Source organism: Brachyhypopomus gauderio, chromosome 2 (genome assembly GCF_052324685.1).
Source record: "Brachyhypopomus gauderio isolate BG-103 chromosome 2, BGAUD_0.2, whole genome shotgun sequence".
Classification (NCBI taxonomy): domain Eukaryota; kingdom Metazoa; phylum Chordata; class Actinopteri; order Gymnotiformes; family Hypopomidae; genus Brachyhypopomus; species Brachyhypopomus gauderio.
In genome coordinates this window covers 37006662-37027032 of record NC_135212.1, presented here as the reverse complement: position 1 = coordinate 37027032, position 20371 = coordinate 37006662, and the positions used below count along the sequence as shown (strand labels likewise).

Below are 20371 nucleotides of genomic sequence, written 5' to 3'. Positions count from 1 at the left end.
TGTATTTTAACCTTGCTCACACCATCCCTAAGACACGTAGGCGTCTAGTGTCCTCACACCATCCCTAAGACACGCAGATGTCTACTGTCCTCATGCCATCCCTGAGACACACAGACGTCTAGTGTCCTCACACCATCCCTAAGACACACACAGAGACGTGTGATGTTTGTACTGGACACCAAGCAGAGCAGTAATGTTTGGTGGTGGGATGGCGTGCCCTGCTAGTCTGACAGCTGCGTGGTGTGAGTGCTCTGGGCTGTTATCGGCATCACATTCGCTTACCCACACTTGGCCTCGGCAACCTGGGAGCAGGCTGATTAAATGAAGCTTCCTCTCTCGGCTCATAGGAGGAGATTTGTCTCAAAGCCTAAGAGAATAAAAACTGTGGCGGAAACTTAGAGATTTGTGTTTTAAAGTCGTTTTGAAAGACGAGGGAATAAAGATAACGTATCAGAGTGAAAGCGCATGAGAGGACAGATGATCCTTCAGACAAGATGCGGACACTGGCAGAAGCTGGAGTAGACATGTAGGGGTCAGGGGTGTAGTCAGGGTGTTCCTGGGGAACAGGAATACTAGTTCAGACTCCACCTCTACCTCTGCTTAGTAACACTCCACCAGCTGCTCCACAGCTGCTTACTTTAACTTTTTTTTCTTATGAGCAAATGTTTGTGTAATAAAAGGCAGTACAGCCAGTCAAATAAGATGGATGCAATAAAGGTTCTTTCCAATAAAAATGCCTTGTCAATATTTAGAAAGTGGCAGTGCTGACTGTGCTCAGTAGACCAATACCCAGCTATCAGGATCTGAATCAGATCTTCTGATTGCATCTGACAGAATGGATGATGTTGATGAGCAACAATGCGGGTGATGCAGGTGTGCTGTAGGTGTGATGGTTGCCGTGGGAAGCCCTGGCCCTGGACGCAATGCACTCAACAGCCGCTTGTTTTTCTGTCCTCAGGAACACATGATCCGGGAGGAAGCTCGGAGCCTGACGCCACGGCAGTGTGCAGCCATGGATCTAGTGCTCCCCACCATCAAGGTACCACTCTCCCTCCAGCCCTCCCCTCCATCTCTCCCTCTCTCTCCTACTTTCTCTCCCTCCCTCCATCTCTATCTTCCTCTCTCCCTCTTTCTGTCTCTCTTTACCCTAAAGCTTCACCAGCCCACAATGTCACTTTTCTGGGACAAGCAATCTCTCTTCAGCCCTCAACACAGTCCTCAGTCTTGCTGATAGTTGCATGTACACTGACCTCTGTCCCTCGGTTTCTCTCTGTAACCTGTACCTTGCTAGCACTTAGCTAGATGTCCAGAGGTGTGTGTGCGTGTGTGTGCGTGTGTGTGCGTGTGTGTGCGTGTGTGTGTGTGTGTGTGTGTTGTGTGTGTGTGTTCGTGTGTGTGTGTGTGTTCACAAACTGGTGTATCCCAACTGGTCCCACAACATTTTACAAGTGCTATTTTTGCTATTCGGGAAACAGAAAGATCTATGACCTTGGATGTGGTTGGGAAGACTCCCTAGGAAGGTGTGTGGTAACAACTGACCTCTGGCTAAACACACACACACACAGATGCACACAGTTACAGTTTTTAGAATCCTTGCTGTCTGTCCTGCAAAGTTCTACTTCAGAACCTCAGGCAACTGAACTGATTCTGTCATCTCCTAGGAACCAACTCCTCCCCCTCCTCGTTCTGATCAATCACACCGATACAATATGGTTCATTAGTATTCAGAGCAGAGGAGCCAATTAAGGGAAGTTTTAAAGCAAAAACAAGGGTCTGGAGGAGGTTGAACATGCAAGTTGAATATGCAAGGTTAGTTAGAGCTGCTACGCTTGAAGTAATACAGAGTGTGAAAGCAGAAAAGTGCATCCCAAAGAGGAGCACCACGGCTGGTGCAGAACGAGATACCAGAAACATGAGAGGACAGCCTGTCCAGGAAAACGGGTCCAGGAGACCAGGACCAGATAATTCCATGGTGATGTGCAGACCTAGTCACAGGAAAACTGAACCCTCATGATCAGACATGTGGCCCAAACCCATGTGTTTCCTCATATCTGAAGGGCTGCTCAGAGGAAAGCTCTCACTTTTACATATTTTATTTGCAAAATAACCAATTGCCAAATGCTTTTGGGGATTGTTTTGTCTGAATAATAAATGTATTATAACAAGTGCACATACATTATGAGATCCTTCAGTGTGTCAGGTTCAGTATGGGAAGTTCTGTATGGGGATATTTAAGTGTATAGGAGCTTTACTGAAAGCGGAACAGAGCTTTTAGCTGATTTTTAAATCTAGGCTTTTAAAGAGCTGTAATATCTGTGCCATGACCCAATAATAGAAAGGGGAAGTGTTTCTCAACTGTGTTATGATAGACCCACTGTCCTTTGGTGCACTGGGTGCTCAGGAAATCCACTGGTGTTTACAGCTGTCACATTGTCATGAAGCATCTCTGCAATCACACACAGGTTCTGCGGAGCTGTGCTAAAGTGTGTAATAATACAGCAGCAGAGAGAGATGAAGGTGGTGTAATGTCAGCCATGTTACTGCTGAAGGTGGTGTAATGTCAGCCATGCTACATCTGAAGGTGGTGTAATGTCAGCCATGCTACAGCTGAAGATGGTGAAATGTCAGCTGAAGGTGGTGTAATGTCAGCCATGCTACAGCTGAAGGTGGTGTAACATCAGCCATGCTACAGCTGAAGGTGGTGTAACGTCAGCCATGCTGTACGTGTTTACTGGACGTGTCTACTGGACATGTGTACTTGACGTGTCTGACCCAAGGACTGGATATGTGTACTGGACGTGTCTACTATACGTATGTACTGGATGTGTCTACTATACGTGTGTACTGGATATGTCTGACCCAAGGACGTCAGATAAATATTTTTCCTTTCTTTTCTGCGCTACAGATTTCTGTTTACTTTAACTATCCGCCACTGTATTTCCCGCTGTTGGGCGGGTACCAGCCGGCTACGATCGGTGCTGGATCAAACCATTTTTCAGTGGGAGGCGGGGGTGTATGCACTTAATGGAAAATATGCAGATAGGTAAAAAAAAACATATATTTTTAGCCATTGAGCTTATTTTAAGTACATAATTTTATATTAATGAAAAATTTCAAGATTATTTAAAATTATAGACTTGAAATAAAAAATAAATTGCTGGGCTCTTTGATGGGCCCCCCTGGCCCTGGGGCCCGGGACAACAGACCCGGTTGTCCCCCCCTGTCGACGGGGCTGTATGTGTGTGTGTGTGTGTGTGTGTTAGTCGTGTTCCATGCTCGTCTTTGTGAGAACACTTCATGTTGAATCCGTTCTGTGTTTTGTGTTGCTAAGTGCTGTTCTGCTTAGCCGCTATTGTGAATAAAGGTACGTGTATTTTTGAGGATACTTGTCTCTGCATCCTGCCTCAATCTCAACACAGTGAGATTGGATGACTGTGTTAACAGTGAGATTAGATGTCCCTGTGTTAACTGTTTTAACAGTGAGATTAGATGACCATGTGTTAACAATGAGATTAGATGTCTGTATGTTAATAGTGAGATTGGATGTCTGTGTTAACAATTAGATTAGATGACTGGGTTAACAGTGAGTTTAGATGATCGTCTTAACAATGAGATTAGATGTCTCTGTGATAACAGTGAGATTAGATGACTGCTAACAGTGAGATTAGATGACTGTGGTTTAAGATTCTCTCATTCTGTCTCTCTTTCTGTGTTCACTGTGATTGCTGTATTGAATCCTTCCCCAGTTTAACGGTTCACGTGTGCTGCTGCTGCTGCAAAAAAGACCAGTTACACTAAAGTAGTAGTACATATAGAGATCACAGTTCATCGGTTTCTGGATATTTCCAGGTGTCAAACTATTCTCAGGCCAGCAGCCGTACTGGCAAAAGTTTCAGCAACCCTGCTGTGTCTGCTTAACAGGAAACAATGGTAACAGTGTGACAGCTGCGGGCGTGTACTTGTTGAAGCAGTAGTTGTCCAGGGTTAATGACACATCCATGGCCACAGAGTCAGAAGCTGCGCAGGACAGGAAATGATGTGCATTCTGTTACCGTGCACCTGTTCACCTCCATTAACACACAGCAGATGCTCCCATCCAGAGCCTCTTATAGCAGTGCTACTGTCTCCATGGTGCTGACTCTAAGGACACCATTACACTAGAACGCTGTCAGAAGAAAATCACACCCAGCAGGTACACGGCACTCTCGGTCATGGAGAGGACTAGTTATGCCTGGTGCCTACTTCTTCTACCTTGAAGCAACAGTAAACCATTTAAGGCTAGACAAGACCTCAGGACTGAAACCTCAGGACTAAGTTGTGATTTATTATTGTTTTCTAATGGTCGTTCTGTTTGACTAGTGAATACAACAGTCTAACCAGACAGACTCAGGCACAAACAGATTCAGGCACAGTCCAGCAGAGTCAGACAAAGTCCAGCAGACGCAAACAGAGTCAGGCAGAAGCAGACAGAATCAGGTCCTGGCAGCTGTGGGAAGCCATTTAAGTTAAGTGGGGAAATTGAAGGCGGTATTTCATTGGCTGCAGGGTGAAATGTCCGAAGGAGCAGTTGACAACGGAACTCATTTCAATCAGTCAAACACCACCTACATCTCAGGAAGACTGGGGAGAGAGAGAGGGAGAGAGAGGGAGAGAGAGAGAGAGAGAAGGTGAAAAAACAAACAGATGGTGAGTGAGAAAAACAAAGAGTGCCTTAGTGTGAATAAACATACATATAAATAAGAGAATAAGAGTGAAAACAGAGAAGAGTGGATTCACACTCAGGCCAGCGTAGGCTGAGGAAACGGAGACACTCAATCTAGCTTAATAACACCAGACAATCCACAAATGAAGATTAGATTATCATCCCACTGACAGGCATTTGGCTAATGTCTTCCACGGGCGACCTAATGAAAATGTCATGCGTTCACACCAACGCCTAGCTATTCCCCATTTAATCACACTGTGCAATGTGTTCACTAATGAACAATCATTCCGTGTGTGTGGGTGTGTGTGTGTGTGTGTGTGTGTGTGTGTGTGTGTGTGGGTGTGTGTGTGTGTGAGAGAGAGAGAACTAATCCGACTCGCTGTGATGCGCCTGTGTGGCATGAAATGGTGAATCTGTTGACAGACACCATCTTGTGTGCTTTACCTTTGTCAGGAGAAACCTCTGTCCCCTCAGTACTAAAGTTTTCCTGCGAGCTGAAGACACTTTCATGCATTCTAATACTGAGCTAATGATGAGGAAGCCAAATTCACCTGGAGTAAAGCGTCAGATTTCAGTTTATGCAAGCAGGGTGAAGAAACAGCATCAGGGCTGTGGGTTGTGTTTCCTGTGAGTTTTGTTTTCTGTGAGTTGTGATTCCTGTGGGTTGTGTTTTCTCTCTACCTTCAGACAGCATCTTTCATTGTCTTCAGTGATATCTGAAAAACTTACCTTCTCTTTGTGCACTAAATACAGCACATCTAAAGTCTGAAGACCACTGCCTTGACTGCTGCTGAAGTGACAGTTGCCAGTAGGCAGAGACCGGCCTCAAATGTCGGCCTCAGTGTCAGTGAGGATGGTGGTGACCAGTCCATCTGCGTCAGGAGAAATGACCACTCTCATATGTGGTCCTAGATGAGATATGTTTCCAGTTCATGGCCATGTAAACTGAATGAGAATGGTCTGATCAGTCTGATTATAGTCCATGTGGTTGATTGGATGTTTTGTTGTTGATGACTTGATTGTGACGCCATTTTGCAGGAAGTGTTCTCATTACAGACACACACAGGTCACTTTAGTTATAGATGTGAACCATCAAGATAAAAGATCAGAACTGAATAGTCTTTGCTACAAGGACTCAGTCCTGTTTGGGATTTCAAGGCTCCCAGCTCTGGTCAACCCAGTAGTGCAGCACCATAATGGTCATTGGTATGTGCTGTAAACACAGTCCATGTATTTGTGGTAGACATTCCAAGCACTCTCCCTTGCCATTTACCTGAGCAGATATCTTACCCTCTTTCTTAACCCCTAATTTGCACAGATATCAGATAAACCTGTCCTGACCTGTGACAGTTCCTGAATACTCAGAAGATCAGGCCGCTTCATACTGTAACCCTTGTAGGAAACGTTTCCCTTGAGTGGGTGAGTCAGCTCCATAGTAACCAGTTAAAACCTCTCCTCTCCACAGCAATATTTCCATGCGGGTGGCAACGGCCTGAGGAAGACCTTTCTGGAGAAGAGCCCCGACCTGAAGTCCCTAAAGTACGCCCTCAGTCTGTATACCCAGCCCACAGATGCCTTGATCAAGAAATACATATGCACCCAAACATCTCAAGGTAAGGCCATTCACTGCTGCCCTGCGGAATGTAATCTGGGTCAGGAGTTCTCTGGGTGGCTGAGACCTCTTCGCTGTAGTCTAACTGCGTGCTGTGTGGTTATGACAGTGGAGATGTAGCTCAGAGCTCCCTGAGTATGTGAGTGTTGAATGAGAGTGACGTATGTGAGTGAGGTATGTGATGTATGTGAGTGAGGTAGGTATAATGGGACTGACCAAGATTTATAATGTCTAGTTTATAATGACTTAATGTGTAATGCATAATAAACCCTATTAATAAAATTCTTAATATGGCGCTCAGGTGGTGGTTGGGGTGGTGCACAGGTGGTGTACAGGTGGTGTAGGGGTGGTGGTACAGAAGCAGCAGTGGTAGTGGAGTGGGTGGTGGTGGAGTAGTGCTGGAGTGGTGGTGGCTTGGTGGTGTAGTGGTAGTAGAGTGGTGGTGGAGTGAAAATAGAGTGGTCCTCAGCTTAGAGCCTGTGTAGAGGTCCTCAGCTCTGAGTTTGTATGGAGGTCCTCAGTTCTGAGTATATGTGGAAATTCACGGCTCTGGTAAATCTGCTGTATGTTTTTGTCTTCTCTCTTTCACTTGTTCCTTTAGTTATGACCTTTTGAAACCTGCTAGACTTATACCACACAGAGAAATTACATTACCTACTGCTCTTGTCAAGACTGTGATTCTGAACTTCTGTCCAGTTATTGGTAGAATGGACTAGATCACCTCCCATGCCAAACTCTCAGTCAGAAGACCTCTGAACACTTTCAGGTGCCAACATTTATCAACCTCTGAAGGTCAGTGCTGTTGTTCCCATGCTGCATCAGGGCTGCAGACACACCTCTTTCATGCATTGATTAACCTGGGTATTTGTTCCATGGTGTCAAAGACATGAATGAACTTAGACACTCAAGTTAACTTAACCTTGATTGATCCATGTCTGCAAGGTCACTTGATACGCATTACAGGCTCCTCTGTCCTCTGGTCACACCAAACACACATTTCCTGGCAGTTTACAGGTCTTCTTGTAATGAAAGAGTGTTACATCTCTCAGCTCTCCCCAAAACTTTGTTTGGATGAAAGGGTAATGTAGAACCTACCCATGCACAGACGTCCTCTGGAGAGCCGAGAAATATGTTTTGAGATTATGAAAGGGGAGCAAACTGCAGAAGCGACTTAGCAACAGCCTCTTGAGCTGACTGCAGTCATCAGGAAGTCCTTACAGATTCAGTCCTTACAGATTCAGTCCTTACAGATTCAGTCCTTACAGATTCAGATCTTACAGATTCAGCTTTTACAGATTCAGTCCTTGGAAATTCAGTCCTTACAGATTCAGTTCTTACAGATTCTTACAGAATCCTTACAGAGTCCAAAGCACCAGCTCCTTCTGTTGTTAACAGCTACTCTGAAATGACCCTCCTCTAAGCACTAAGATTCCTTCTCCCATGATGCTTGACACCTCCCTGCTCATGTTTACACCACCCTTTCAGTGCATGCTCTTTACCAATCTGATGTACAGGTTCCATTTACAAGGATCTGTCTGCATAGCTCTTACACAGCAAAAAGTCCAGTGTTGAATTAACTCCCACCAAGTTAATTTTAACACTTTTTGAGGGTTTATATAGCTGCACACTCTGCAGAGTTAAATTAACACTTTCAAAATAGTTAAAACATTTAAAACTTGGTGAGAGTTACTGTGTTAACTCTCAAAACAGAGTTAAAGTAACACTTTCTTTGGCAAGGCAAGTTTATTTCTATAGCACCTTTCATACACACTGGCAATTTCAAGTGCTTTGAGTTATTAATTTTTTACCATTTCAGTAGTGTTTTCAATCCCTAAATAGTTAGCTATTAACACTATTAAACTGTTATAATTAGAATAATTAATATATTCCCATACAGTTTTTGCTTTGTTTCCTCTTGAGGTCCTTCATATTTGAACTAAAACATTGTGAAAGAAGGTAAAATATACAAACTTTCATCTCTAACACTAAATGAACTTTGAATATTAAAACCATTGTAGAAATTAATTTCAGATGTGACCAGCAATGGAGTGCTGGAGTAAAAGAAGGACATGATCACACCAGTCTCATTGAAAATGTAGGATTGAATGAATGAAGTGCACCAGCGCAAAACCTGTGACATATTCCAAATAAAGCATACAATAAACAGAAGTCAACTACATACTAGTCAACACAATGGGCAGTCATGGTCTGGTGGTAGGGAACTGTGACCGGAGGGTCATGGGTTCAATTCCCAGGCCTGAGGCCATGACTGAGGTGCCCTTGAGCAAGGCACCTAACCCCAACTGCTCCCCCAACTGCTTTGGGCACGTGTGCACCACAGCCCCCTAGAAATCACTAGTGTGTGTGTGTGTGTGTGTGTGTGTGTGTGTGTGTGTGTGTGTGTGTCTGTGTCTGTGTCTGTGTGTCTGTGTTCTAACTGCACAGATGGGTAAATGCGGAGGACAAACGTAACACTCAAATGGGTGGTGAACGTAACACTCGTCTGAAAATAAATTCTCCGGTTTAAAATATAGTCTCCCGTTAAAATTTTTTTGGCATTTGGGTCCGTATCCAGTTAATCAGGAATGTGATTGGGTCCGGACAGGACCACGGTCCGCCATTTGGTGATACCTGGTGTAAGAGAACCCACATGTCTGGACGGACCATCCTCATCTGGATATGTGTTTGGCTCAGGGGGGACGTGGCGTAGTTGGTGTCTTGCGCCTCTCTCCCTGGAAGATGTTGAGGATGTGATCTTATTTGGAACTTTGATCACTGGGGTTCTGCCGATTGGATAGGTGTTGCCCTGGTGTATCGGGAAATTAAAAGAGTGGGGTCAGTTATCGAACGCCCACGAAAATTGCCCAACTTGATTGATGCCGTAGGTAGAGCTGTTGGAACTCAGACTCAGACTGTGACTGTTAAAAAAGCTGGATTTGATCATGGATGGAATCAATGCTCTACGCGTGAAGTTGGATTAGTTGGGAGACTACTGACTTAAGGGGAGTTTGTGTGCTCAAACACTCAAGGACAAGCTCCTTGCTAAATTCTTCATTCATGATTATCTGCATTGGCGCCCAAACAAAATTCTCCCAGAAGGTTGTCGTCTTGGTTACCTGCTCCTACCCCCACACAGAGACTGTCAGAGATGACTCTCACCTTCCACCGCGAACTTTGACACAAAGACTGTGTGTCAGGCCTCTGGCTCCCCCTCCCTCTCTGAATGAATCACGCCTCTCACTGCTTACTGTCTGTGTTATCAATGCTGTATGTGCTATGGGGATTTTTTGCATGCACACAGACTGTTGTCTTGTTCGCGAGAATAATCTATGGTCATATTTTTTTGTCTCCTCCTAATGTTTATCTCTCTATGTTTCTCCCTAATCTGTACGGTCCTGGGGTCCTGGGGAAACTGAATTTCCCACTCGTGGGATCAATAAAGTTTGTCATTATCATTATAACACTGATTTGATCAACTCTGTCAGATAACTCCAACACTGAACATCATTTAAATCTAACAGTGTTAAAATTACTCTTTGGGAGTGAAAATCAACTCGGAAATGTTTAAAAACACTAGTTTTTGCTGTGTAGATCAGGATGTGTCTGTATAGCTCTTAGGTCAGTCTCTGCGCAGTGTTTCCCTGAGTTTTTGTAATCTTTCCTAATGGCATCACAAAACCCAGCAATGAGAAAAGTCTTCACCATGATGATGAAGTTCTTTGGATGATACAATGCATCACATTTGTGTCAAATGTGCCCCTTTTAAGCCAACCAACTATCTTAAACCTGAAGTCCTGTAGCCTAAACCTGTAGTTTCTTTCTCTGTTCCCTTTGTTCCTTCATCTGGATCACTACTGCAAAGTGTTGCAACTACCTGAAAGTATCTGAAAGTCATTTGAATGAACTCAAGCCAGTGGCCCTTGCAGGATGGCTGCATTAAAGTGTACAGCAGTGGGCTGGATGGAGCTTGACGTCAGCATGTTCAGCCGAAAGACCTCCACACTAGATGTAAACATCCTGCCAAACTCCAACCTTAAGAAAGCTCTCGAAAGAAGAACCCTCAGGAACTCTCACGAGCTTGCCACACATGCTGCTCAGAATACGCTCTTGTACGTTCAAGAAAAGAGTACATGTGGTCCTCGTTTGATGAAGATGAGGCGTCCTCGCTGTTAGCTGCGTGGGCAAAACTAGACGTGTCCATAGCAGATCTGTCAGCCACCGTTTCTTTAACGCAAGATATTGGACGTGGTTGATTAGGAGTCTGTTATGATCTATAGAGCTCCATAAAACGGACCAGATGCCTATTCAGCTGCAGGCTGCGCTTTGCCTTACAGGACCTAACTGATTAGATATGAATTTACTAATGCTAAAATCACATCATGTCCAAGGCTTAAGTATCAACATCATTAACACTGACCCTCCTTCCCTTCCACATACAATCTCTTCATCATATGTCAGATAATCTTTGAAATGCTGTTTACATTTTCATTTAAGCTCCTTTCAGGCTGTTTCAGTAGCTGTTCGCTGTAGTAACGACTGTGTTCATGTGGTTTGGTTCACATCATAATATTTGTGTTTATTTTTTCTCTCTTCCTGCATGTGATTGTCATCCTCATAAGTCTATCTGTTGTAATCAGTGGTTATAAGTGACGCTTGTTTGGATAATTGAGAAGCAATCTAAACATGCTTGTGAACCTCAGACAGAGTCAGGATGCATTTGTGTGTGTGTGTGTGTGTGTGTGTGTGTGTGTGTGTGTGTGTGTGAGAGATAGATTTTCTTGTTCCATTTAGCCATTCATAGAGTGTCTACTAAATGAGGCCCCTGATGGTACCACTGACAATACAAGTAATTTCCACCAAACTTACACTTACCAGATCCCATGCTTTAACCACAGCCTTTAACCACACAGCCTTTATCCACACAATTTTTAAGCACAGCCTTTAAATACATAACCTTTAACCACAGCCTTTAAACATACAACCTTTGTGTTCCTTCATGGCAGAAGCTCTAGGCAGAGCACCGGGTATTTCCCAACACATCTGCCAATGGTGTGAGTTCACTTGACTGAGTTTCTTGTAAAGGTAGTCATTCGGGTGCAGATCGTAGGTCGTCATTCAGGTGCATTCCAAAATGTCCCCCCTTGTTTCCTGTACCACTGATTTTTGTTTCACCTGTGACACTAATTGTGCAGCAATGGGTGATGTGTTAACCTCTTTTATTATCTACATTTTCAGTGTGCTTTGTTGTTTACCTAATATTCACAGTCAATAGTCAATTTTCCACATGTCCACAGGTCACCACAGGGACAAGGTTTGGGTGGTGCACTACCTCATAGTTTCTGATGTTCATAGAGTTGTTTTGCTTTGTGGATGCTGTCTGACTCACTGCGGACAGCCACTGCCAATAAAGGCTTGTGGCAGCTCCTGATTGGCTGTTGACCCCGCACTAGCCCCTGTAGTTGGTCATACGATTGTTCTAGATAGCAACTGGGTGGCCTTTTTAGTAACTTAGTTGAAAGCTTTGTAAAAAGCATTTAAAGTGCTTTTAAGCTCAGGGATAGGTCACATTTTATTTGGGTACTCTTTGTCTTCCTGGTGGAGCGTTTGCTTTCAAGTAGGCTGAAGAGACACCACAGATGTAATTCAGGGTGATATCATCAAAATACAGGCGATCCAATCTAAATGTCCTTTAATGTTTGTTATCATTTCTGTAACTTTTGTGTAGATCAGTTGGTTTATATTTTAGACTGATTGTAGTATTCGAATGAAAAAGCAATCATATGTATTGGACTATTTTTAATAACTGATTGCTTTTTTATATTAATTAGTAATGTAAACATTTTCCAGATGAGTTATTTGCAAATAATATTGAACACCTGTGAGGTTTTTGCAGAAACCCCCAGACCCCCAATCAGGACAGAGTCCCCTAATCAGAAGCATGTCCACCAATCAGGAGCGAGTCCCCCAATCAGTAGTTAGTCCCCCATTCAGGAGTGAGTCTCTAAATCAGTAGTTAGTCCCCCATTCAGAAGTGAGCCTCCCAATCAAGAGTGAGTCCCCCAGTCAAGAGTGAGCCTCCTCACATGTTATTTTGTGACCACATCAACCCAGACAGGTTTTTCATCTTCTGAACACTGTTTTGGTTGTGTTACATTTATAAGGACTTTTTTTGCCATTGTTTCCCTGTGGCATTAGATTGCAATGATTTCTGGGTATGTTCTGCATCTGAATTTCCTCATTTCCTTATTCCCTTGTTCCCTTGTTCTTTAATTCTCGGAACTGAGGACAGCTCTCTGTGTCAAGCCACAGAGGCTGTGTGTTCTTCCTTTTAATGGGGTCATACAATTCACGTCAAACAGAATTTTAATTTTAATAATGCAAAGTTTGTTGTTCATTTTTACGATTCTTGGATGTAGTGTTTGTAGGTACTTCCAGAGGGACAATTATTATGCTACTACAGATTCATTGGCTAGTAAAAGTGTTTCTTTTTTCTTTTGCCATCTTGGCTGAGTAGTTCCTTGGGCTGAGGCCAAAGTTTTTCACTATCCCATGAATTCAGCTGTAGTACCCTCCTGGGTCCAGCGGGGGGAGCTTTGAGTCAGAGATTTATCAGACTGTTGTTCCTTGTTTTTGTTCCTGGGTTAGCTGGATGCTTTGTGGTAGACATGTAGCAGGTTTTTAATGTGATCTCTGCAGATACTTTAGTAAATGATTCTCAAAATGTTGCCATGGTTTCTTTATTGATTTTTGTGGTTGTGTGTCCAGTCCCAGGACAGTCAACATCCGGCTCCGTGGGGGAAGTGCTGATGCAGCTGGAACTTGTCTCTCACCCAGGCACAGGAGAACACAAAGTCAGTGTGAAAGGTAAGTTTCAGTATAGTCCTAAACACACACACCAGAGATGGGCACTCGAGTGAGCAACTCAAATCAAAGTCGCACTACACTTTCACCTACAAAAAGATTTCAGACTTGAAACTTGTCCCTAAAGACTGTCGAATCAACTCGGACTCATCCAAAATAACTCATGAACAGTAAAACACAAATTAAAGACAAATTAAAATTAAAGACAAATTAAAATTAAAGACGAAACAACCACAGCAAACTTCATAAGCACCTAAAACACACCCAGATCGGTTTGTTTAGTTTACATTAGACACTTAGCCGTCATTACAGCTAATATATAAAACACACCCGGGTAGCTTTGTTTAGTTTACATTAGACACTTAAGTCATTACAGATAATATATAAAACACGTTTGTTTAGTTTACGTTAGATACTTAATCATTACAGCTAGTATATACAACATACACCCGAATAGGTTTGTTTATCAATCACTCAATCAAAATGTATTTATATAGCGCTTTTTACAACAGTCACAAAACAGCTTTATAAGTGTCTGAGTCCAATCCCCAGTGAGTAAGCCAAGGCTTGTGTCTCTCCTCTTCTCAGTATTTCTCAGGTAGGCAGGCAGCCATTTGGAAAAAGAAAATAGGGGAAATTAGCTCTCTATAGGATCATGCATACAGAGGAAATCTAAACATTTTGGCAACTCTGGCATTAAATTATTACAGCCTAGCTAAAAGGGCAGAACCAGAAGGTAACAGACTTGGGAGCATTCTGAGACATTGGCATCCGTCCACTACACCATCAACAATCTTGAGTGACCACGTGCAGTGACACGATGACAGTATCAGTGCCCCAGTTTACCATAAAACCCTTTGCCCATGAACCCCTGGATCTGTACCTTTATCTAAGGGGGCACATTAATTACCAAACGCTAAACTAAATAAGTAAGATTTTTTCAACCTAGACTTAAAGATTGAGACAGTTTCAGAGTCCCGGACACATTCTGGAAGGTTATTCCATAGTTGGGGGGCCTTATAAGAAAAGCCCCCCCCCCCCCCCCCCCCCTCCGCTCTTACCTTATTAATTGTTGGAACTAATAAGAGGCCAGCACCCTGTGATCTTTGTGGACATGGGGGTTCATAATAAGAGAAGTTCCTGGAGGTAATCAAGACTGTGCAGTGCTTTATAATTCAGTAGAAGAATTTTAAAATCAATACGGAATTTAACTGGGTGCCAATGCAGGGCTGATAGGACCTGCCTGATATGATACAATTTTCTAGTTTTAGTCTAGTTTACTCTATCTGGAGCTAACAAAGGTATGTACCAATTATTCTGCATCATGAAAAGCTATCCCAGTAGTATTATCTATGTATTTATCAAATTATAGGTCAGAGTCGAGTATGACGCTGAGATTTTTGGCTACTGAGCCATGTGTAATGGGGTAGTTTGCGAGATTTAGCATCAGATCTGGTATTTTCTGTTTTGTGGCTTTTGGGCCCAGAAGGAGAACCTCCGTTTTGTCACCATTAAGTTGGAAGACGTTTAGCAACATCCAGCATTTAACATCGCTTACGCAGCCCTCAATTTTTCCTAAACTGAATTTGTCATCAGGTTTGGCTGATATGTAAAGTTGGGTGTCATCTGCATAGCAGTGAAAGTTGACACCATGTTTGTTTATTACTATGCCCAATGGTACATTACATGGAGACAAATAACAAAAATTAACGAAAATTATTAATGCATTCTATACGGTATAATGTAAATAATAGTGGTCCTAAGATAGAGCTTTGCGGGACTCCATATTTCACTTTTGTGCGTTTTGATGGAATATCAGGCTCTACAAACTGATAGCAATTAGTTAAATAAGAATTAAACCATGAAAGGGATGTAAATGAGATTCCAAACCAGTTTTCTAACCATTCTAGCAAGATCCTGTGATCTATTGTGTAGAAAGCTGCACTAAGATTGAGAAGCACTAGTAGAGATACATAGCTTTTATCTGAGGCAAAAAGGAAATCATTTGTTACTTTAACTACGGCTGTTTCAGTACTGTGAAGTTTACGTTAAGTTTGCATACATTACAGCTAATATATAAAACATACACCCAGGTAGGTTTGTTTAGTTTACATTAGAAACTTAGCCGTAATAACAGTTAATATGTAAAACACACCGCATAGGTTTGTTTAGTTTACGTTAGACACTTAGTCATCATTAGAGCTAATATATAAAACATACACCCGGATAGGTTTGTTTAGTTTGTTAGACACTTAGTCATCATTACAGTTAATATATAAAATGTTATTTTCATATTTTTGTTTTGCTGTGCATTTTGTCCCTGCCATTTTGAGAGCAAACTTGACACAAATTGTTTATTGAAATGATCTTGTCCTGACTGGGAAGCAGTGTTTTCATCTTACACACATGCACGTTTGACGAACATACTGGGGTGAACTCAAGCTAAACGAACAGCACATTAAAAAAACAAACACAAACTTCGATATAAACATAAGGCGTGATATGCTTCAGGACTTTGGCACAGTTGGAGGAGGTGGGGCACGGCGAGGTTGCTCATGCATGCGTGCACGCACACTACGAGCTCTGTTATGTACGTAACTGTTGTTTTCTAGGTAGAAAGTGGATAAACTCCGTTATCAACACTCGTTACAATGCCACTGACCTGCGCTCACCTTTAGGAAGAAGAGAATGGACAGTGGCAGTAGTTTTGAAGCCTCCCTCAGTCGTCTGCGGTGCCTTTGCTGCTCCTCGTATTATTCCAAAACATGTGACAGAAGACCGTGTCTCACCAACGAGACTCAAAGCAGAGTCACTTCATGCCGCTAGTCTCTCGTTTTCCACTACGCCAGTTTTAAAAGTATTAGCGGCTAGCTAAGCTTGTAAACAAACCGCGCACCACGAAGATGTAGCAGTCTGTCGCCCTCAGAGCTGATGAGGTAACCGGGCCACGGCACAGATCGTTTGTGCAGGTGAGAGCGGGCCGGCTGGGGAGCCGCATGAAACCAGGCAAAGAGCCACAGGTTGGCCACTCCTGAACTAGCACAGCACAAGCCACTTTCATTGAGTAGGGTTAGAGTTAGGGCTAGGGTTAGTGTTAGGGTTACCACTGAACCTGAACAAGAGTCAGATTTGGTCTCTTTGGATTGATCTCTGAGGTCTGAGTTACGTATAGCACACAGACTTTGAGTGACTTATTGAATAACTATTTCTAAGAGACTGGGCATGTATTATACACCATACACACTGATGATACACATATCACCATGATAATAAGAGAATGTACAGGGCACCAGCCCCCTTAGATTTCATTTGACTGTGTGTGTGTGTGTGTGTGTGTGTGTGTGTGTGTGTGTGTGTGTGTGTGTGTGTGTGAATGTGTCCATGTACACTATTTTTATTCACTCTATGATGGTTATATAAATAAAAAGAACATTTTATAAGTATTATGTGCCTCACACATGTTTCAGACATGTATCACATGTGCCTCAGATGTGTCTTGAATGTGTCAGACATGTCTCAGATGTGCCTCAGACATGTCTCAGATGTGTCTCACGTGTCTCAGACATGCCTCAGATTTGTCTCAGATGTGTCTCAGATTTGTGTCTTTAGGCCTAACTTGATGTCTCTGGCTCTCTTTTTTGCAGTGGTGGGCGTGAATAATATCAACTGGCAGACGAGTGCCATGTTCCGCCCCTTTGTGGAGATTAATGCCATTGGGCCGCACCTCGCCGACAAGAAGCGCAAGTTTAGCACCAAAACCAAGAACAACAACTGGTCTCCCAAATTCAACGAAACATTCCAGTAGTGAGTTTCTAGTTTGTCTATTACTCCTCATATTGTTACATATTCATAATACTGTTGGATGTGTGACTGTAGCAGATCCTGTGTGACATGACTGTAGCAAGTCATGTTGGACATGTGACTGTACCAGGTCCTGTTAGACGTGTGACTGTAGCATGTCAGGGCTGCTTACCCAGCTGGACGTTGGCTGGCAGCAGGTTGAGCGTATACGGTGAGAGGGCACTTGGGTAAATCAATAGCTAAGACTATCTGCACGCAGGCACTTGCCAGCATCTCATTTAAAGATTAAGAGCCAATTAAAGAGTGCAGTTTAATTAAGAAATGGCTCCTCAGAGCAGCAGCCTCTGGAAAGCTGCTGTTTCAATAAGGACATTCAAAGCAAGCACAACAATAACCACATTCTGTCCTAAATGGCTTGCCACAATAAAGCACTCCTCCCTGAGTAGCAAATGTCATAATATCAAGAACTAAGAGCCATTTGAAATAAAGGCCAGTTTTAATATGAAATTTGAACTTCATTGTCGAAATGTCATATAAAGCACTCCTGAGTACCTTTGTGTAGAGTGCCTCTCTGTGCCAGTTGAACTCAACTCCTACATGGTGGAAAATCCATGTTGAGGACAATATGTGTGATAATAAATTAACTGTAACAAGCATTAAAAATTAAAAGGAATTTGTACTCTCTTGTCGCAAGTGATTGAAGCTGGGGACCTGTTAAATGCTGTTAAACTCTGTTAAACGCTCAAGATGACAAGCACTCGTGATGGTCTCTGAGGGTGGCGAGCCAGTAACATCCCTGGCACACACTTCAGCTGCCCCCTCTGCTGTTAGCAACATTAGCATACTAGTGTGAAGTGTCCCTTGACTATATGACTAATGCCAGCACTCACACTCTAAACATCCCCCAGTGTTCTGAGCAGTGATCATGGGCCCGAGGCATATGAGCTGCACGTGGCGGTGAAGGACTACTGTTTCGCCCGCGAGGACCGTGTGGTGGGCGTGGCCGTGCTGCCACTGCGCGAGCTGGCTGACAAGGTGAGCGTGAGCACCACCTACCCACTGGTACGCAGCATCACCATGGATGACACCGGCCTCACCATCATGCGGATACTCTCGCAAAGGACCAACGACGACGTGGCCAAAGAATTTGTGCGCCTCAAATCGGACACGCGTTCAGCTGAAGAGGTGTCCTAACTGGAAATCAGAGGCGAAAAGTGACACTGAACCGGGCAGGGGTGATGGGGAAAATGGAATGTGGAAGTGAATCAGAGGAGATAACCGCTACAGCACGAGAGAGTTGGGAAGTGAATCAGAGGAGATAGCCGATACAGTGCAGTAGAGTTGGGAAGTGAATCAGAGGAGATAACCGATACAGCACGAGAGTCGTGTTGTTCGTTTCTGTGCATGTGCGTAAAACATCTGTGGGAATGTTCATTTTAAAACTAAAAGTATGTACTAAAAGTGTTTACCTACTGTATGCTCACTATTAAGTAAATATATTATACGGTTACATTACTGAGACATTGAATACATTTTTGTATGACAGTTAGTCTTTTATGAGCAGGTATTTGTTCAGATAAAGTGCCAAACCCAATAAGAAAAAAAGAAATATTCATAACAATTACTGAACTTAGTGATCTTTTAAATTTGCTCGATTCTTTGTCTGTGTGTGTGTGTGTGTGTGTGTGTGTGTGTGTGTGTGTGTGTGTGTGTGTGTGTGTGTGTGTGTGTGTGTGTGTGTGTGTCATTGTCTCAAAGTACATAGCGTTTGTTTTTCAATTTGGTCATCTTTTTTGTTTGCACACCTGTTTTAATCAAGCTGTTTCTTTCCTGCTCTCTCTCTCTCTCTGTCTCTCTCTCTCTGTCTCTCTCTCTCTCGTTCTTCCTGCATGTTCAAGTTCTGTCCATACTGTTTCTCCCATGTTGTCAGTAAAGTGATCCCTGGCCATCTGGCTCTCAGCTCCCAGTGTCTTCTGTGCTGAGTTTACACAATAACCTTGTTTGTTTTAAATGGCGATGACTGCTACGTAATTCTTCATGTATGTTTGTAATTTTATAGCGACAGCAAGGATCACCTTCAATGCTCAACAAGCAGAAAAACAGAAACTTTAACATTTGTTTGTTTGTTTTGTCTGTTTAATTCGCGGTTTCTTTTGGCCAATAAGCTACTAGCCTTTCAGAATGATCACTGTGAACATACGCTTCGAAAGGCAAGCTCAGACATCACTGAGGATCCGATACTGTTCATTTTGGACTCTGCCAAAGTCACATAAAAATGTTTGTACAAGAGCAATCCATTACCTGTATGAAAATACGTATATGCTATGTACACGTGCTGTACTGGTTTTTGGTTGTATGAATGCTGTGTCTGTGGACGGGGTGATTTTGACATGCTTATTGGGAGACTAGTTCTGTGAAGTTGTTCAATGGGATGTGAAGTTGTAAATGTTTCTCAGTCTGTCAGTTTATTTCTTTTACATTACAAAGGAAAGACTTTCACATTTTGGTAATTATGCAACATTCCTATGTATTGCACTGATGGCGAACTGTATGTCATGTAAATAAATTTAGTGAGAGATTGTAATTCATGGTATAACATTAGTCTGCTTTCCAGCAAGCCTTCATGAAAAAGTCACAGAGGTGGTTTGGAAATAAACATGTCAGTGGTAAGGGTTAGGGTTAGACAAGTGTATATATAACCCTAATCACTAAACATGTCAGTGGTTAGAGTTAGACAGGTGTATATATAACCCTAACACTAAAACATGTCAGTGGTTAACAACTGAAGAGAATACATGTCTCACTCTCACATGAAGACCAACATCAGCGCAACTGAGCACTTCATGCTTCCCTCTGCCAACAAGCGTTTTGGAGATAGAAATTTCATTTTCCAGCAGGACTTGGCACCTGTCCACACTGCCAAAACTACAAATACTGGATTAATAACCATGGTATCGCTGTGCTTGATTGGCCAGCAAACTTACCTGACCTAAACTCCATAGAGAATCTATGGGGTATTGTCAAGAGGAAGATGAGAGACACCAGACCCAGCGATGCAGACGAGCTGAAGGCTGCTATCAAAGCGACATGGGCTTCCATAATACCTCAGCAATGCCACAAGATGATCAACTCCATGCCACACTGTACTGATGCAGTATTTTGTGCAAAATGAGCCCCAAACAAGTATTGAGTGCATTACTGTACATAGTTTTAATTTCTAAATTAAAAATAATTTTTTCAGATGGTTCTATATAATATTCAAATTTTCTGAGATAATGATTTTAGGTTTTCATCAGCTGTAAGCCATAATCATCAACATAACAGAAATAAACATTTGAAATATATCCCTCTGTGTAACGTATTGACCAGACAGAGAAGGATCCAAATGCGGA

The 20371-nt window shown here is 42.9% G+C and overlaps 1 protein-coding gene across 5 annotated transcripts in view; it reads left to right on the top strand.

Moving 5' to 3' along the window:
- Positions 1 to 20071, top strand: part of unc13c (unc-13 homolog C (C. elegans)) — a 188622-nt gene extending 168551 nt beyond the window's left edge. For all 5 annotated transcript variants that reach the window (XM_076995311.1, XM_076995309.1, XM_076995310.1 and 2 more), the window contains 5 exons: positions 959 to 1039; positions 6171 to 6318; positions 13083 to 13181; positions 16823 to 16982; positions 17888 to 20071. In XM_076995311.1, the coding sequence (XP_076851426.1) occupies positions 959 to 1039; positions 6171 to 6318; positions 13083 to 13181; positions 16823 to 16982; positions 17888 to 18173 (774 nt within the window). In that variant the 3' untranslated portion in view covers positions 18174 to 20071. The remainder of the gene's footprint in view (positions 1 to 958; positions 1040 to 6170; positions 6319 to 13082; positions 13182 to 16822; positions 16983 to 17887) is intronic.
- Positions 20072 to 20371: the final 300 nt, after the last annotated feature.